At 39.7% G+C, this 19,898-nt stretch overlaps 1 protein-coding gene across 8 annotated transcripts in view; it reads left to right on the top strand.

Annotated features, from left to right (window-relative positions):
- The window catches only part of NCOA6 (nuclear receptor coactivator 6), a 105,874-nt gene that overhangs the window by 64,152 nt on the left and 21,824 nt on the right, over positions 1–19,898 (top strand). For 5 of the 8 annotated variants that reach the window (XM_047746554.1, XM_047746549.1, XM_047746548.1 and 2 more), the window contains 6 exons: positions 790–912; positions 5,527–5,655; positions 6,340–7,230; positions 9,263–9,409; positions 13,190–14,306; positions 16,911–17,032. In XM_047746554.1, the coding sequence (XP_047602510.1) occupies positions 790–912; positions 5,527–5,655; positions 6,340–7,230; positions 9,263–9,409; positions 13,190–14,306; positions 16,911–17,032 (2,529 nt within the window). The remainder of the gene's footprint in view (positions 1–789; positions 913–5,526; positions 5,656–6,339; positions 7,231–9,262; positions 9,410–13,189; positions 14,307–16,910; positions 17,033–19,898) is intronic. The other 3 variants (XM_047746553.1, XM_047746552.1, XM_047746551.1) reach the window with 3 other exon arrangements.

The following is a 19,898-nucleotide window of genomic DNA, read 5'->3' as shown; positions in this document are numbered from 1 at the left end:
TGCCTTCGACTCAGGTCATGATCTCAGGGTCCTGGGATCGAGCCCCGCAACAGGCTCCCTGCTCAGCAGAGAGTCTGCTCTTCCTCTCACTCTGCAGCTCCCCCTTCTTGTGCTCTCTTACTCTCTTTCTCTCTCTGTGTCAAATAAATAAATAAACTCTTTAAAAAAATAATAAAAATTAAAACTCTATACAAATGTTTGTCTTATCATTAGATGCTATAAGAGTTGCAATCTATCTACTCTTCATTGTATTACTATCTCTAATGGATATCTCTTTATATTATAGTTTTTGAAAGGGAAATGATATTTTGCTCACAAATACTACAGTGTCCCTGTACCATCTGTACCATCTTATGTTCTTTCTCCATTTAACCTACTTCTGTCTCTACCTTCTGATTGTAAATTCCCGAAAGGTAATTGAGGATTTTGATAATTTTTGAGAACATTTTCTTCCTTCTCACACACATAGACACACATGCACACATGCACATACTGTGAGCTAGTTGAAAATACACATTCAGAGTTACAAGCTGTCTCCTGACACCATACATCGTTAGTGATTGCCCATCTGCTGTAATGTAAGGATTGATTATGTTCTCCTTGTGCATCCTGTAAGTAAATCTGCTCAGGTGAAGTTGAAGGAAGATCTATATGGTATTGCACTTACCCTTTCTCTGAAGGTAAACTTACATAATTCTTCAAAAACACAGAAAACTGAAGTATACCTATTTTTAAGCCACATTTGCATCTTATCCTGATGGTTTCCTTTTTATAACCTATCATTTTCAGGGGAAGGTGCTATCAACCTAGCTTTGGCTCAGAACCGAAGCCAAGATGTGAGAATGAATGGACCCATGGGAGCAGGAAATTCAGTTAGGATGGAGGCTGCATTTCCCATGGCAGGTGGTCCAGGTGAGATCTCCCACTCAATTATATGACATTTCACTGGTTTGCTTTTTTCCCTTTATTTGCTAATGTATGATCATGTGGGTCCTGCAAAATAGATGGGGGTTTCTGGTACATCTCTGTTTTCTGGTTTAGGAAAGCAAGATTTAAATCACTCTTAGGAGGGTAGAGTCAGAGCATGGGCTCATGCTTAAAGGTAGATAGATGAGTACTGAACTGTGCAGCAAACTTTTATTGTGTTCCTTTTGTAGGACATGACCTCTGCTTAGTGTTGGAGATAGAAATGAATAAAATATTTTCTACCCTCAGAATGTTTATAGCATAGTGGAGAATGTAGCTTTTCATCTTCCACTTTTTCTGAGGCTGAGAATCTGTGAGCTGAGTTCTTGTGTGCTTAGGTGGAATCTGAAGAAATATGTGGAAGAATATGTGTTCTTAGGTACTTAGAATGTGAGAGAGCTATAAATTATTTGCTAACTTTTCCAGTAAAACTGAAATTTCTTCTTTAGAGATTGAACTCAATAGTCTGTGAATCACAAAATATTAGAATTGAGTTGGTTCTTGGGGCACCTGGGTGGTTCAGTCAGTTAAGCATCTGACTCTTGATTTTAGCTCAGGTCATGATCTCAAGGTTGTGAGATCAAACACCATGCATCGGGCTCTGCACTGGGCATGGAGCCTGCTTGGGATTCTCTCTGCCTCTGCCCTCCACTCCCAAAAAAGAAAAGGAATTGAGTTGGCTCTCATTTATTTTATTTTTTATTTTTTTGGTGAGTCCCAAGCTTTATTTTTTAAAAAAATTTTTACTAATTTTTCAAGTTCAGTTAATTAAAATATAATGTATTACTAGTTTTGGAGGTAGAGATCAGTGATTCATCAGTCTTATATAATACCCAGTGCTTGTTATTTCATGTGCCCTCTTTACTGTCCATCACCCAGTTACCTCCTCCCCTCCAGCAACCTTTCTATCCCCCTCCCCTCCAGCAGGCCTCAATTTGTTTCCAATGATTAAGAGTCTCTTATGGTTTGTCTACCTCTCTAATTTTGTCTTTATTTTTCCCTTTCTTACCCTATGACGCTCTGTTTTGTTTCTTAAATTCCACATATGAGTGAGATCATGTAATATTTGTCTTTCTCTGACTGACTTATTTTGGTTAGCATAATACCCTCTAGTTCCATCCATGTTGTTGCAAATGGCAAGATTTCATTTTTTGATGGCTGAATAATATTCCACTGTATATATAACACCACATCTTCTTTATCCATTCATCTGTCAATGGGCTCTTTCCATAGTTTTGCTATCGTGAACTTTGCTGCTATAGACATTGGGGAGTTTTGGTAGTTTATACATCTCTAGGAATGCATCCATTTCTTCCAGATTGCCTAATTTGTTGGCAAACAGTTGCTTATAATATGTTTTTACAATCGTTTGTATTTCTTCAGTGTTGGTTATGGTTTGTCCTCTTCCACACATTTTATTTATTTGGGTCCTTTCTCTTTTCTTTTTGATAAATCTGTCCAGGAGTTTGTCAATCTTATTAATTCTTTCAGAGAACCAGCTCCTAGTACTACCTCTTGTTCTCTTTTTTTGAGGTGAGTTTTTCCGTCTTGTCATTCTTGCAGAAAGTGGTTGCTTTTCTATTTGTAGAGTTGTAGCTATCCTTTTCTTAAATCTCCAGTTGAGTTCACAAGTGTACAGAATGATTTGACAGCTATCTAGCTGAATTCCTGGGACCAAACAAAACTAAGGTCACCTTCTCCTCCCCCATCTTGGATTCTCAGTCCCAAACTTTAAATCTGCCTCAGGACTTGCTATTCCCTCCCTTTCCACCTCTCGAGCTGGCTCTCATTTAAAGCTGAGGGAACTTCAGGGGTGCCTGGGTGGCTCAGTCGGTTAAGCGTGACTTTCAGCTCACATCATGATCCCAGGGTCCTGGGATGGAACCCTGTGTTGAGCCCCCTGCTCAGCGGGGAGTCTGCCCCTCCCCCATGCATGCACATGCTCTCTCACTTTTTCTCTTGAGTAAATAAATCTTTAAAAAAAAAAAAAGGCTGAGGAAACTCTGGAGCTCACAGAAAGGAAGCAGTTTGCCCAGGGTCAAGTAGCAGTGGCCTAGTATCACAGACCTAACGCCCAGTCCAATACTCTTTTCACTATAGTAGTGGCTTTCAAACTTTTTCTGCTGCAGGACCTTCTGTTCAACTAAACCAGAAAAGCACAGCCACTCTGGTTGAAGCATAGTAACCACCTGAAACTATACCCAGTCATTCACCTCCCCTCGTACCATATAGCTCTTGAAGAAATACAGAAGAATGGAGAGCATCAATTTATAAAGCCATTGTTCTGAACTGTAGCTGAAGACTTGGCCGTATAAAATTGAAACTATAAGTTTTATCCTAGTAGTACCATTTTCCGGTTACTTCAAGCTAGTCGCTGTAACTCTCCAAGCAGCAGTTCTTCACCTAAACAAGTGAGATAATAATGCCTTCAGTCTTTTGAGCTCATGCTTGAAGGTGGATCAGCCCTGAGCCCTGAAGCTGATATTTGCAGAGTTCCTATTATATGTCAGGACCTGTGCTATTGGGCTGTTATGGAATGCCGCATAGAAGATGTACAGTAGCAGCTTGGTACCTATAGTAGGGGGTCAGTAGTTACAGTTCTCCGCTGAGGTCTGAGCATTTGGTATTATGGTAGCTTGATGAGAGATAATAATGATGCTATTGCTAGTACTAAAGAACCGGAGTGGGAGGAGTCTGGCCAAGTTGCATATAGTTAGTGAAAGAATGGATCTAGGATTAGGAAGACCAATAGAGAGAATGGCTGAAGTTTTTCCAAAATTGGTGAAAGATGTGAATCCTCAGAAATCCTGAGAATGTAAATAAAAATAAATCCATGTTTGACACAAAATTGTAAAAGTGTAGAGCATGAAAAAAGCAAAGAGAATGTTAAAAGCAACTCAAAAGACCAATTTTTTACAAACAAAAAGCTATCAGATCACAGCTGATTTCTCAGCAGCAACACTGAAAACCAGGAAATGTTGGAACAGTATTTTCAAAGTGATGAGAGAATAATTGACAGCCTAGAATTTTAAGCCTACCTATACTATAAAGAGTATTATAAAATAAAGACATTTTTGAAGACACTGAGTGAAGGTACCATTAACAGACTCTTGCTAAATGAACTGCTCAAGAATCTACTTCAGGAAGAAGAAAATTGAACCTAAGATGGAAGAAATAAGATCTAAGAAGGAGTGGTGAGCTAAATGGTAAACATTGGGTAAATCTAATAAGTATTGGCTCATTTAGCAATAATTATCACATGTTTAGACTTTTTAAGTCAAGTGTGTCTGTTGACAAAAGATATTAAAATAATAGGGGGTGCCTGGGTGGCTCAGTCAGTTAACTGTCTGCATTTGGCTCAGGTCGTGACCTTGAGGTCCTGGGATCAAGCCCCATATCACATCACATAGGGCTCCCTGCTCAGTGGGGTGTCTGCTTCTCCCTCTAGCCCCTCCCCCTGCTGTTACAAAAATCTGTAACTCTTTAAGAAATTGAAATAATTAAAAATTTGTCTCCCTGCAAATCAATTAGTATAACTCACAGGCCCAGATAGTTTTCTAGGTGAGTTTACTAAACAGTTAAAGAATAGATACAGATAATTCTTCCAGAGCATAGACAAAGAAGAGAGATGCTCTCCAGCTATTTTTTGAAGTTATTTTAATCTTGATGCCAAAAATCAAAGACATGAAGAGATGATCATGTATTTTCACTTATTAATATGGATGCTAAATCCCAAGAAATCTAACAGTATGGAAGTTGGAAGGATATGGAACAAGAGTAGTTCTCAGACTGCCAGTTGGAACATAATTCACGTAATCGCTTTTTTTCCCACTCTTTTTAAAGTTTATTTATTTAAAAAAAAATCTCTGCACCTACCCCATGGAGCTTGAACTCACAACCCCGAGATCTGGAATCTCACACTCTTCCCACTGAGCCAGCCAGGCATCCCTGGTGTAACCATTTTTGAGAGCAGTTTGCCAATATCTAGTAAAATAGAAGATGCTTTATACATAAAACCTAGGAATTCGGAGTATATAGTCTGAAGACATGTCCACAAGAATACATGACATTGCAGAATTGTAAGAATGAAAATTGGGGTGGGGGAGGGAGAACCTTAACTGTTCATTAGCAGAATGAATGTATGGGTTCCATAAAATGGATCATTATTATAGCAGTCAAGATGGATGGATCTCAGAACGTAAATTAAGGGGAAAAGGAAACTGAAGAAGACAGAGTCTAATGCCACTTATACAGAGATTAAAAGTGTGCAAAAAATGCTGTGCAGTTTACCTACATATGTAATAAACATGCATGGAACTATTAATCCCAATTAAAAGGTAAGAGAGAGGGAATGGAATGAGATTGGGAAGAGGTAGGGGGCTTCTGCTGTATCTACTTATGTATCTGAAGGGAATGGGGGAGATTTTAACAAAGTAGATGATGGGTACAGAAATTTTCTATTATCTTTTTACATTCTTGAAATATTTTATTTAAAAACAAATGTTGTACCAATTGTACCAATTCCAGTACTCTATTCTAGGGATTTTCTTTTTCCTTCAGGATTAATAAGGATGACCGGCCCTGCCACTGTTATGATCCCACAGAATGTAAATGTGTCTTCTTCCATGATGGCACCAGGTCCCAATTCAGAGCTGCAGCCCAGGACTCCTCGCCCTGCTTCTCAGTCAGGTAATGACCTCCAGTCTTTGTGGTTTGAAGAGGGTGGAACTCTTTGCAGAGATCATTACAAAATTCAGCTGTCTTGGATATCAAGTTCTTAACTGCCCAGCTTAAATGCCACCTTCTTTATAAAAGCTCCCCTATGTCTTCAAGCTAAAAGTCATCATTTCCTCTAAAAATTTCTCAATCTTTTATCAATTATAACCCAACATTCCTAAAAATGCATTCCTTCGGCTACATAGTCCTGCAGGATACTTCATGGCAGAGAATTCTGTAATAAATTTGGTAAACGCTTCATGCTTTATCCTTCCTCTTAGAGATTCACAATTAACCTCTTGGAGACGCTGAAATCCTGCAGTGAAGAAACCCTTCTAAGCTGGTTAGGTTCAGTTGTTTCTCAAACCTAACTGACTATATTTTATTTTGTTTTCTTGTAATGCTAATGACTGAAGAAGTTCCCCAGGATATGCTTTGGAAAATACTGCTCTCCACATTTTATTTTTGGCTCTTTTACCCACTTTTGAACCATAAGCTCTTTCTAGACAATACTTACCTTTCTGTCACCTGGTTATGTTGCTTTGCATATAGAAGGTGCTCACAAGCATCTCATTGAAGGAACCAGGGGATTTACTACTGCTGTAGGATCTAGGTTGCAGTAATTTAATTATTGCTTTGTTAACTGTCTTTAAACAGATGCAATGGATCCACTCCTCTCTGGGCTCCATATGCAGCCGCAGAATCACCCCTCAGGATCTTTAGCTCCCCCGCACCACCCAATGCAGCCTGTCCCTGTGAACAGACAAATGAACCCAGCTAATTTTCCCCAGCTGCAGCAGCAGCAACAGCAGCAGCAGCAGCAGCAGCAGCAGCAGCAGCAACAGCAACAGCAGCAGCAGCAGCAGCAGCAGCAGCTACAGGCAAGACCCCCACAGCAACATCAGCAGCAACAGCCACAGGGAATTCGACCCCAGTTTACTGCCCCAACTCAGGTGCCTGTTCCTCCAGGCTGGAACCAGCTGCCTTCTGGAGCCCTTCAGCCTCCTCCAGCCCAGGGTTCTCTGGGCACAATGACTGCAAGCCAAGGGTGGAAGAAGGCTCCCTTGCCTGGCCCAATGCAACAGCAACTCCAGGCAAGACCATCCTTAGCCACGGTACAGACACCTTCCCACCCTCCCCCTCCATATCCCTTTGGCAGCCAGCAGGCCTCACAAGCCCATACAAACTTTCCTCAGATGAGCAACCCAGGCCAGTTCACAGCTCCTCAGATGAAGAGCTTGCAGGGAGGGCCCTCCAGGGTCCCAACCCCCCTGCAGCAGCCCCACCTCACCAACAAGTCTCCTGCCTCCTCACCCTCCTCCTTCCAGCAGGGATCCCCTGCATCCTCCCCAACGGTTAACCAAACTCAGCAGCAGATGGGACCAAGGCCACCTCAAAATAACCCACTTCCCCAGGGATTTCAGCAGCCTGTCAGCTCTCCCGGTCGGAATCCTATGGTTCAACAGGGAAATGTGCCACCTAACTTCATGGTGATGCAGCAGCAACCACCAAACCAGGGGCCACAGAGTTTACATCCAGGCCTAGGAGGTGAGGAACACTGAAGCTATTTGTGTTGGTAAATTTACTGGAGATAGATCTTAATAGAACTTCAATCTTTAGAGTTAATGGAGGGAGGATGTAATTTTTTGGCTTTGTGGATATAGTGGTGACACTTAATATAACTTAGTTAACTTGATACATTATGCAGCATCTTACCGGTTACATCTAAGCTAGCCCTCTGGATAAAAATGCAGGTAAAATTCAATATAGAGATTTCCATTTTGTTTTTCAAATTATTTTTGCTTGATCTTGGACTAATAAATTAAGATGTCCAGAAGAAACATACATTGTATTAACTTAAACTGCTCAGCTGTTGAAAAAGAAGTAAGATTATGCAGTAGAGCAAAAATGGAAAAATAAATACAGGGTCTTTTGGGGAAAAGTCCCTTCAAGTTTCCAATTTTGATAATCTTAGTAAAATAGTAAGCATGGTATTTGTTAAATTTGATTAAAGTGTTAAAGGGGAATAAGTTCAGAAATCATTGACTTTTATAATTTTATAATGCCAATGCCTGCTCCTTAGAGAGGGAATTCCACCAGTTATACCTAAAGGAGATTTATTTATTTATTTTGTAAGGTGCCTCTTGTATGAAGAAAAAGCAATGGAGCTTAATGTGTGAGAGGTAAAACGATTACAGTAAAACTTATCCATCTCCATGTTTATTATTTATTCTTATTAATCATTGATCTAGTGCACATGAATGTGCTTGGAGCTTTTCAGTAAGGTATAGAGAGTGTCAGTAATACTGTCATCTGATAAACATGTCCCCACCAAAAGACACCCATTGCCTACCCAGAAAAAACCCCTTGCATCTTTAGTGCAACATAGCAAAGGCATGTTCTCATAGTTTCTGGTGAAATTAAGTTGCTCATCAGTCTTTTCACTCTCTTGTAATTAATTTTGCTGACCTGCAGGCTATAATATTTGAATCTTAAGAAGTTTTTAGAAAATGCAAGAATGTTTCAGCTCCAAATTCACTGTTCTGGGCATCTAGCTCTGGATCAGTGGAAGCGGGGTAGTCCCTCCTACAAATGTGATTACTGATTTAATTACAGTGGAAGTATGCAAATGGAGACTTGTCACTGCTAAGGAAAGGACAAGTGCTTATTTGTTTACACAGTGTTTTTCAGGACATTGAAATTTGGTCCTTAAAAATAAATGGACTAATACAAAAATTTTTAAGTGAGCTTTAGGTCTGGATGCTTTCATAGAGCAGATGATGTGCTCACCTAGGTGATCTGGCCACATCAAGGCCTGTGTTATAAACAAAGAGTGGGTTCTGAGATCCTCCTTCTTACAGATCTGTTTTCTGAAATTAAACTTTCCTATAAGAGGAAGTAATATGTTCATAAGATTCCATTAGAGCATGGCTTTTGGTACCATAGCTGTCGGAATTACAGCAAACCTTAAAAGGGGAAGGCATGATGATAATTTAATATAGCCTCATTTGGAAGCTCCTATGGATTGTTTCTAATTTCCTGTCTCTTCCCAAGAGATAAGCACAATATTCGGGGAAATTTCCACAAAAGAGATTGTCATCCATTTCCTTCAATGGAAAAAAAAAATCACTTGTCATTAGTATCAGGACCCAGCTCTTTGTTTTATAGCATCTCTGATCAATTTGTTTGAATATGAGAGAATTTAGCATATTTGTTTGGTGCCTATGTTAAAGTATGTAAAGTTTTGGGGTCTGTTGTATTATAGTGAAAAGTGAGCCCTAAACCTTGCTGTGACGTGGCCTCAGATCACATTTAGGGAGCAGATTGCCATCTCTTCCTTGGCATGTTCTAAGTGTAAATTTTTTAGTATTTCTTTTTCATTTTGACAATGCTCATGTAAGAGATTGTGTTGATTTTTTTAACCATCTTTCCCAACCTTATTATTAAAGATCCTACCAGTGTGACAGAGAAAGCTAAGCCAGTGGAGACTTCATGCAGCTCATCCTTCCTTATTCATTCCACATCTAAGCAAGAGTATAAATTTGCTAGGTAACTGCCTTACTCATTGTTTTCTATTAAGGAATGCCTAAACGCCTCCCACCTGGCTTCTCAGCAGGACAGGCCAATCCGAACTTTATGCAAGGTCAGGTGCCTTCGACCACAGCAACCACCCCTGGGAATTCAGGAGCCCCTCAGCTGCAAGCAAATCAAAATGTCCAGCATGCAGGTTTGTTTTCTGTGCTTTATTCAGCCAGCATTTATTGAGCATTGTGTGCTAGATACCGTGATAGGCAATAAGAATATATGGATAAGTATAAATCCTGGCCCTTTCCCTTAATCTCAAACCAAAATTATTCCTAAAGGGCAATAACTGATACAGCAAATGTAGGTACAGTGTCTTGGGAACCTAAAAGCACCTATGGAAAGAAGATGGAATTTGAGGGGCACCTGGGTAGTGTAGTCGGTTAAGCATCTGCCTTCAGCTCAGGTCATGATCCCAGGGTCCTGGGATGGAGCCCCGCATTGGGCTCCCTGCTCTGCGGGAAGCCTGCTGGTCCTTCTCCCTGACTTGTGCTCTCTAGCTCTCTCTCTCTATCTTTCCAATAAATAAATAAAATCTTAAAAAAGAAGAAGAAGAAAAGAAAAATGAAACTTGAGTTTGAGCAGGGATCGGCGTTTTTTGTTTTTGTTTTTTTTCTGTAAAGGACTCCAGGTAGTAAATATATCAGTCTTTCCAGATTATATGGTCACTATTGCAGCTACTTAACTCTGCTGTCATAGCACAAAAGTCGCCATTAACAATATGACAAATGAGCATGGCAGTGTTCCAAACACTGTTTATTTAGAAACTGGCAGTTGATTTGGCCCACGGGCCATAGTTTTCCAGCTCCCAAATTAATAAAAGGGCAAAAGACATTTCTGGCAAAGGAAACTATAGGTATAGAAGCACAGAGGCACATGACATTTTGGGGGAACTGCAACTTTTTAAATCTCTCTGTAGTACATATTAGCTTTGTTTGTGCAGAATGTTTAAATTCTGGTCTACAATGTAGTGTTTGAAGGCCAGACTTCGATCAGTATAGATTTAATGCCAACAGTGTATTGTATATAAGTAGTTTTGGAGAGGAAATGGGATGGAACAGAATGGCTAAAAATGGCTAAAAAATAATTTGTAATGGCTAAAAAGAGTTTATAAAGCAGTGTTATATATGCCCAGCCTTCGTGTTCCTGGTTACTTAGGTACCACATGACTAATCTTATCCTTTCTCAGTTTGGACTGAGGTAGCATAAATAGTTTCTGTGAAGAACTCCCCAACCCCACTTGGAATTAATTTAGTTACATGGTTCCAACTTTAACTGTAAATCACTAAGGAGCAAGAAAGTTCTAACTTCATTTTTTTTAAGAAGTTCAAACTACCTTTTAAAGGGTGAGAGAAGTATAGGCAAACTACTTGACTTTCCCTATCTGCTAATGGCAAAACTGCATTCCTGAGTTATGTGAATTCATGAGTTTTGAAGGAGGTTATAAAACAGTGATAAAATCATTCATAATTCTTTCACCCAGGCCACCTATTTTGTCTTTTTATGTGGTGCCTTCTACATGCACATATTTTTCCAATTTCTCCATTTATCCTAAGCTAGTTCTACTCCTGTCTCTTACCCTACTTTATTTCTCTTATTAGCTTTTACTTCTTCCTGAAAAAATGCTTGTCTGTGTTATTGTCTCTTGCCAACGCCAAGGAATCAGGGATGTGATTTATCTTGTTACTGATACTACTTTAGCACCAGAAGTATCTTGTACATATTAGGTGCTCAATAAATAAATATTGATCAAATGACTATACACTGGTATTTTCAGTGTGTGTGGTATATACAGTGGTCACGGGGTTCAAGTTAAGAGTTTATAAGGCTAGGAGCACTTGGGTGGCTCAGTCAGTTAAATATCTGACTCTTGATTTTGCTTGCATTGTGGGATTGAGCCCCATGTCCAGCTCCGTGCTGGACGTGGAGCCTGCTTGGGATTCTCTCCCTCCCTCTGTACCTACCGCCATTCTCTCTCTCTCAAAAATAAAAATAAAACAGGGCGCCTGGGTGGCTCAGTGGGTTAAGCCACTGCCTTCGGCTCAGGTCATGATCTCAGGGTCCTGGGATCGAGTCCCGCATCGGGCTCTCTGCTCAGCAGGGAGCCTGCTTCCCTCTCTCTCTCTCTCTGCCTGCCTCTCTGTCTACTTGTGATCTCTCTCTGTCAAATAAATAAATAAAAATCTTTAAAAAAAAATAAATAAAAATAAAACAAAAAAAATTTTTTAAAGATTTTATTTATTTATCTGACAGAGATCACAAGTAGGCAGAGAGGCAGGCAGAGACAGAGGGGGAAGCAGGCTCCCCATCGAGCAGAGAGCCCGATGTGGGGCTCGATCCTAGGACCCTGCGATCATGACCCAAGCTGAAGGCAGAGGCTTAACCCACTGAGCCACCCAGGTGCCCCAAAACAAAAAAAATTTTTAAAAAGAGTTTACAAGGCTAGTTTAGAAAATCTTCTTTGGGATTCAGAAAAACTCTAGGTAATGTGAACAAGGTAGAGTTTGTCCCGTGTCTCCCTGGCTGGTGCATGGACTGGTCTCATAACTTCATATGGCTGCCACTTTCTAGTCCACACTTAAAAGTTACAAAGAAAAGAGAGATAAAATAAATACTCTAGAGGGTTATTCAGTAAAAAGGGGGATATATCGCAGGCAACTATAGGAAGATCCCAAAGACTCAGCAATAAGTAAACACTGCAGCAAGTCGGCTGCAGTGTCCTTGTCTAAATTAGAAATAACCAAGACGACTAGGACATGTCCCATACGATCCATCAGGGACTGCCACAAGGGAGGGTCAGTGAAGTTTTAATATCCCTTGTTAATTGTTCTCTGTCTGCAGCTTCTAGGTTGTCTGTCAGTTGAGTCCCAGCTTCCAGATCAGGATTAAATAATTTTTACCTGGGGCACCTGGCTGGCTCAGTGGGTTAAGCCTCTGTCTTTGGCTTGGGTCATGATCTCAGGGTCCTGGGATTGAGCCCCGCATCGGGCTCCCTGCTCAGTGGGAGCCTGCTTCTCCTTCCCCTCCCCATTCCTGCTCTGTCAGTCTTTCTCTTTCAAATAAATAAGTAAAATCTTTAAAAAATAATAATATTACCACATTGGGGCAGAGAAGACCTGTCCTTGGGAGGTATTAAGTGTTCTTTCTTTTCATGTACAGCATCCAATACGACACACATAATCTTTGAGAGTCATTCATTTTCCAAGAAGCATTTTTTAAATATCTTCTCAATATTTTCAAGATTTTCCCAAGAGAATGCATCACATTGTTGTTTCCTGGACTTCTCTAAAGCAGAGCTTATTTCACTAGCCTACAGTGCTTTTCATTAATTTTTTTCACCTTAAAGTAGCTACATGTCATTTTTAAATAATGAGAAGCTGCCTTTCTCTTTAATCTGAAAAGAGTAAACTTATCGGTCTTCAAAATCTTATCTTTAAGGTAACAAATAGGAGTAAGGAAACAATTTCCCCTTCTCATGTATGGTCATTGGGAATGTAAACAATCATTCCAAAGTCATAGCTCCATACTTAGAAAAGCACAGAAGGGGTGCCTAGGTGGCTCAGTTCATTGAGCATCTGACTTTTGATTACAGCTTAGGTAATGTTCTCAGGGTCCTGGGATTGAGCCCCATGTTGTGTTCTGAGGTCAGCAGGGAGTCTGCTTGAGATTCTCTCTCCCTCTCTCCCTGCCCCTCCCTCTTGCCATCTCTCTCTCTCCCTCTGTCTCTCAAATGATTCTCACTCACTAAATTAAAAAAAAAAAAAAAAAAGAAAAGCCACAGAAAATATGTGAAGCCCAGCATATTTGTTTTTGTTGGTCAGTGGACATGTGGGTGATCAGTGTTTTTCCAATTAATAATTTGAGTAGCTTAATATCAGTAAGATAAGACTATTTCTTTTTGAAACTGTCCTTTTTCTCTTTTTAGGTGGGCAAGGAGCTGGTCCTCCTCAAAACCAGATCCAGGTGTCCCACGGGCCACCCAATATGATGCAGCCCAGCCTCATGGGAATTCATGGCAACATGAACAGCCAGCAGGCTGGTAGTTCTGGGGTTCCTCAGGTGAACCTGGGCAACATGCAAGGCCAGCCTCAACAGGGCCCACCATCTCAGCTGATGAGCATGCACCAGCAGATTGTGCCCTCCCAGGGCCAGATGGTCCAGCAACAAGGAACCTTGAACCCTCAGAACCCTATGATCCTTTCAAGGGCCCAGCTTATGCCTCAGGGCCAGATGATGGTGAACCCTCAAAGCCAAAATCTTGGGCCCTCGCCTCAAAGGATGACCCCACCCAAGCAGATTCTTCCCCAGCAGGGCCCACAAATGATGGCACCACATAACCAGGTGATGGGTCCTCAGGGCCAAGTTTTACTCCAACAGAACCCAATGATAGAGCAGATAATGACCAATCAGATGCAGGGGAATAAGCAACAGTTTAACACTCAGAACCAATCCAATGTCATGCCGGGACCAGCACAGATAATGAGGGGACCAACTCCAAACATGCAAGGAAACATGGTGCAGTTTACGGGACAGATATCAGGACAGATGCTGCCACAGCAAGGGCCCGTGAACAACAGTCCATCTCAGGTTATGGGGATTCAGGGGCAGGTCTTGCGACCACCAGGACCCAGCCCACACTTGGCCCAGCAGCATGGTGATCCTGCTACTACAGCAAACAACGATGTCAGTTTGTCTCAGATGATGCCTGATGTTAGCATGCAACAAAGCAACATGGTTCCCCCCCACGTGCAGGCCATGCAGGGAAACAGTGCCTCGGGAAACCACTTCTCAGGCCATGGGATGCCTTTCAATGCACCTTTCAGTGGAGCACCCAATGGAAATCAGATGTCCTGTGGTCAGAATCCAGGCTTCCCAGTCAATAAGGATGTCACACTAACAAGCCCATTGTTGGTCAACTTACTGCAGAGTGACATCTCTGCGGGCCATTTTGGGGTAAACAATAAGCAAAATAATACCAACGCAAATAAACCGAAGAAGAAGAAACCCCCTCGGAAGAAGAAAAATAGTCAGCAAGATCTAAAGTAGGTTGTGGTAGTTTCACCTCGAATCTTATTTATTTCTATGTGGACTTACTTGATGGAAAACTTTAAATGTATATAAAATTAGAACAGTATGAAATCCCTCTGCTTCAACAATTATCAATTCATAGCCTATCTTGCCTTCATTTCCCCAACACCTTTTTGATTTGACTGTAAATATTTCAATACTATGTATCTCTGAAAGATAAGGATGGTTGGTTTTGTTTTTTGTTTTTTGTTTTTTTGTTTTTTTTTTAATGAATACACTATACCATTAACATGTAGAAAAACCAGTACTTCATATTCTCACATATTTGGACAATGTTCAAATTTCTCTATCTTAATTCTTTTTTTTATAGTTTGTTCATATAAGGATTCAGACATGGTTTATATATTGCAATTGACTGATAAATGTCTCTTAAGTCTATAGTCTTAGGGGCATTGTGGCACATAGACACTGGAAAGTAGCCAGTGCTACCATATTGTACCTCCACAAAGCAGTTCAGGTTATTAATGGCTGTTGGGGAGCCAGAAAGTCCAAGTGTGTTTTAGAGATATAAACAATTTATGGAGATTCCTCGCTGTCTCAAATAGAAATAGTTTTTCGGGGGTGCTTGGGTGGCTCAGTCATTTAAGCATCTGATTCTTGATCTCAAATCAGGTCTTGATCTCAGGGTTGTGAGTTCAAACCTCGTGTTGGGCTCTGTGCTGGGCATGGAGCCTACTGTAAGAAAAAGAAAAAAAAATAGTTTTTCTGTACAAATGCCTTTCCTTAAAAGGCTTCCCATCATCCATAGAAGCTTAAAACCTCGTTTTACGTTGGTTGGACCTTTTAAATTTGTTACCCTTTAAGTAAAGTTTCTCCGGGTGAGTTCTTTCACAAGATCACAGCAGGAAGAAAAATTAATTTGTATGGCATGTCTTGAAACTAAGTTAATAATCACATTTTTGGCTTTGATAAAATGTTTCCAGAAGGAGTATTGATTAAACTGGGTTTTCTGCCTTAAATCATAAAATTAGAATTCGGAGACATTTGTTAATAGGGAATAGTGACTAACAATTGTAAAAATTGGTTAATTAAAACAAATTGCTAGAACTGTAGAATAGGCAAGTTTTAGTTAAATAGCCGTAAATGTTCAAAGTAAAACAGACTCTCTGTCTCCATGCCTTCCCACAATATTTCTTTGATTTTACTCTAATATTATACCATGCTCACTTGCTGCTTCTTAAATCTTCTAAAAGTCTATAACTGTATATTAACAAACTATATTTTCCTGAATTCAGACCTAATAAGACCTTCAATTATCTAATTTTTCCAGTAACCCTAAGTTAAATTCTTTACGGCTATCAACCTGCTACACTGGGAGGGTATTTATTCCTCCCAGTAGTCTAGGAGTAAAATTGCAAGTTTATTCGGTTGCCTTTAGTATGCATTCTTGCTGTCTTCATCAGCCCCGAGGGATCGCTAATTCTTGAAGCCAGAAATTGTGAAAAGGCCCTTATATAGCATCAGGGCTTCTAGGAAAGGGAGTCAGTATGTATAATAGGAAGAGCACCTGCTCCTAACTCTACTAGTAGCTCACTGTGGAACCATGGACCTCTTACACCTCTCTGGGCCTTTGTTTCCCGTCCATAACATGAGGTGGCTGGACCAGATATCTGATAATTTTTTTTACCAGTGCAGTTCCATGTAAGTAAAGAGACCTACAGAATCCTTAACAATTTGAAGTGAGGGGGAAGTCATAGAAGAAACAAATTGATACAGCCATCTGGATGTGCTAAGGACCTGCTTCACATTCTAAATTTCCATGTGCTAGGACTTTTTAAAATGAATTTAAGGTAAGGCTTAGAAACTACACAGAATATAATGAGATCAAATACTGTCTGAAAGTGGTGACTGACATCAGGGCAAAGGGATGCTAAAGATAAGAAAGGTACAGCTAGGAATAAGATTCCAAACCAAATGGATATGAGCTGCCGGTTCTTTGGGAATTTGGCTGTTGGTAATAACATTTTTTTCATTTCTTTTTCCCTACTAGAAATTCTGAGTTACAACCAGATAAAAACGAAAGCATCCCAAAGCCAATCGGGGTGTCTGCAAATACTCATTTAGCAGAATTAGCTTTGTTCTAGTATTCTCCGTTTTTCTTTATTCTCCGAATACCATTTTTATCAGCCAGCCTACAACTTCTTGCAAGGTGTTATGAATTATCCACACAAAAGAAATAATCTGGAATCCCCAACTGACCTTGATAACTACACCAAAGATTGTGGTTTCACAAAAATAGTACTTTATAATGTTGATAGTGCAAACTATGATCAGGTCTTAAAACATCTGAAGGATGGATGATTACATGAAAATCATGTCAGAAATTTGAAGAAAGCACTTTGAATAAATGGCCATACTATTAGGTCAAGTAGATTTTATGTAATGAAATTGCTGGATTATTTTTATGCCAAATATTGACTATCAGACTAGAGAGTTTATGTACTGATAAGGATGATAATGCAAACAGATATTAGTTCTTCAGAAATAGGAGAGCGGTTAAGCTAGTTTCATGGTATAAACTATGCAACTTACTGTCAAATGTGTAATTTATTTTTTAGTACCCCAGATACTCGCCCAGCTGGGCTGGAAGAGGCCGATCAGCAGCCATTGCCAGGAGAACAAGGAATTAACTTGGACAACTCGGGCCCTAAACTGACAGAGTTTTCAAACCGACCACCAGGTGATAAAATGTTAGCTAAAGATTATATACTTTTCATCATTTATACAGCAGTACAAAGTTTCTTTTCAAGGAAACAATAGTATTTTATTTTGTCTCCTAACTAGGCTTCTTTAGAGATAAAATGTATCTAATATTTGGAAACTTTGCCTTGATAGTAAGTGAAAATTTCAAACAACTTCTGAAGCTTGTGTATATATGTGGTATATACAGTTGACCCTGAAACATGTTTGAAATGGATGGGTCTACATACATAGAAATTTTTTCAATACAGTACTGTAAATGTATTCTCTCTTTCTTACTTTCTTACTAACATTTTTTCTCTAGCTGACTTTACTGTAAGAACAGTATATAATACATATAACACAAAATACATGTTAATGGATTATTTATGTTATCAGTAAGGCTTCCAGTCAGCAGGTAGGCTATTAGTATTTAAGTGGGAGAGTCAAAAGTTGTGTGTGGATTTTGAATTGCATGGGGGGGTTAGTGTTCCTAACCCCCACATTGTTCAAGGGTCAACTGTATATATACTGCTTAGATTAGTCTTCATTATTTTAAGCCCTCATAAAACCAGACTGGAATGTCAAGTGCCTGTTTATTCTTGTCAGTATCAAGGTTCTAGTTGGCATCAAAACAGACTTAAGATTAAATGGAAAGATGTTTTCACTCTAATCCTGCTTGCCTGCCTTTCTTGCAGCCTTTCCTGCTAGGGTTTTCTCGAAGCAAAGAACAGGTTTACAATAAGATTTTTTATAGCAGTTTTATTAAGAATTTTTAAGCATAAAATCTATATGAGAGTAATAAAAAAAAAAAAAGACGCTCATATACCTACACCCAACTGAATAATAAATAGGGTCAGTATTATTGAAGCCCTCTGTGTTATTCCCCTTTCTGACTATAAAATATTATCCTCTAAATATTGAAAAAAAAAAAGCTCCAAAAATTCATTTATTCCAACTTAGGTGTTTCAGAAGAACTAAGGCCAGCTGCCCCAGTATCTCTATACTTGTTACTGTTGGCCTGAGCAGTGATTTGTAACCATATTCCTCTGTGACCCAGTTAAAGACAAACAAGCCTGTTATACTTAGGTCACTCTCCCCTGTGTATACAAAGGATTATGTTTTGTTTTTTCCTCACTAGTTATTACACCATTTTGGCATGTAAGTGAGAATGACATTAATTTGGGGAATAAATTTCAATCTACCCTTAATTTATGTATTTTAAAAATGAATCAAAAGAAGAAGTAAATACATCATGATGTCATTACTCCGTGGTATTTATTACAACTTGTATGGGCACACCACACTTCCAGTCAGTGAGTCGCAGCAGCACAGTTGAGGTGGGGAGGTCACCTGTCTTGACAGGTATATCCAGAAGGCATTATGAAGAGGAAGGTCCTTTCTTCCCTCAGACACACCTGAGTTCTTCTCATGTGAATCCCAGGGATCCTTACACTCATATTGCTTCTTTGCCATAGTTTGTAAACTAGAAACTTCCAGGCTAAATTTGACCTATTATGTCTTTGAATTGTCATGCAGTGTCTTAAACCAAACAAAAGCCCCAATTTAAATGCCTTTAGACAGAATATCCATTCTGATCAGTTTGGATCTGTCCACAGGACTGCTAGTGTCTTACACCACCCCACTTCTCTTCTTCACTACTGGCCTGTTGCCTAAAGGCATATGAGTTTGCATCCCTTGACTAATAAATAGGGCATTTGGTTATGTTATAGATATCACGTGTGCTCTGGCTTTCCTGCTCCACCATTCTGTCATGGCAGCCCCAGTCTGTCTTAGCATTAGTGCCCTTTGGACTGTTGCCTCTAGCTTCTGGAACCTTTATAACAGCCATGCCCTCAGCTATTACTTTTGAGAGGCCACTGTGTTACCTGTCCTGCTCTCTTTGGTGTTCACCGTGCTGCCTAGTGGGCTGACTGAAAGATAGAAGACATTTGTGTCATAGCCCGACAAAAATGGACTTCTACAGAAATGACAATTTTACTATGGGAACCCAAGTTAAACCTGCAGAAATGCCATATATTATTGGCTCTCTAAATGTAAAAAAGTAACTTGGACCTAAAATAGAAAAGGATTTTTAAAAAAATCTTCAAAACTGAATTCGGCACGTTGTATTCATTGGTGCCATGGAAATCTTTGGCCTGAAGACATTCATCAGGTATGGACCACAGGGTCTGACCCTGTGGATCAGCAGCATTTGATAGCTGCTCTGTGAAAATCTTGAATCATCGTTTCTGATGTTTCTCTAGACTGCGAGAGCCAAATGTGCTTATTCCTGCACCTTCTTAAAACTTTCTGTATGTATTTTTCATGCAACAATGGAATAAATCTAGTTTTTGAAATTGTATCCCAGCTATATCCTCACTTTTTCCCATGGAATCACCTTTATTCCTGGTTAATGATTTTTCTTTTCTGCTGATTGTGTAAGGCCTTGGTTCTAAAATGCCGAGTGAAATCTTCATAAAAGAATTATTTGACCTCTTGCCTTCTGGAAATCTATAAGGCATTATCCCCCAGATTCTTTTCCCAAAATTATTTTTTATTCCTGAGGACAATGCTTCTGGCTTGCTTATTCTCCCATTGTGCATTCATAGAAAATATTTCTCCAAATAGAGTTTTAACATATAAGAAAGTAAATGGAAATTAATATCCATTTAAAAAACTTTGGTGCCCTCAATTGATTTTCAGCTTCCATGAGCTCCTACTATTTATTAAACTGATTTACTTCAGAGGGTCACTTAAATTCAGTTGGGTTCCCCAAAGGATTGAGCCTGAAGGATGCAGCATGGTATATAGAGAAGCCAGTAGATTGGAGTAATTTTAAATCCCTCTTAAAGAATTGAATCCTT

This window comes from Lutra lutra, chromosome 9 (genome assembly GCF_902655055.1).
Source record: "Lutra lutra chromosome 9, mLutLut1.2, whole genome shotgun sequence".
Lineage (NCBI taxonomy): Eukaryota > Metazoa > Chordata > Mammalia > Carnivora > Mustelidae > Lutra > Lutra lutra.
The sequence above is the reverse complement of the archived record's forward strand: the minus strand, read 5'-3'. Positions and strand labels throughout refer to the sequence as shown.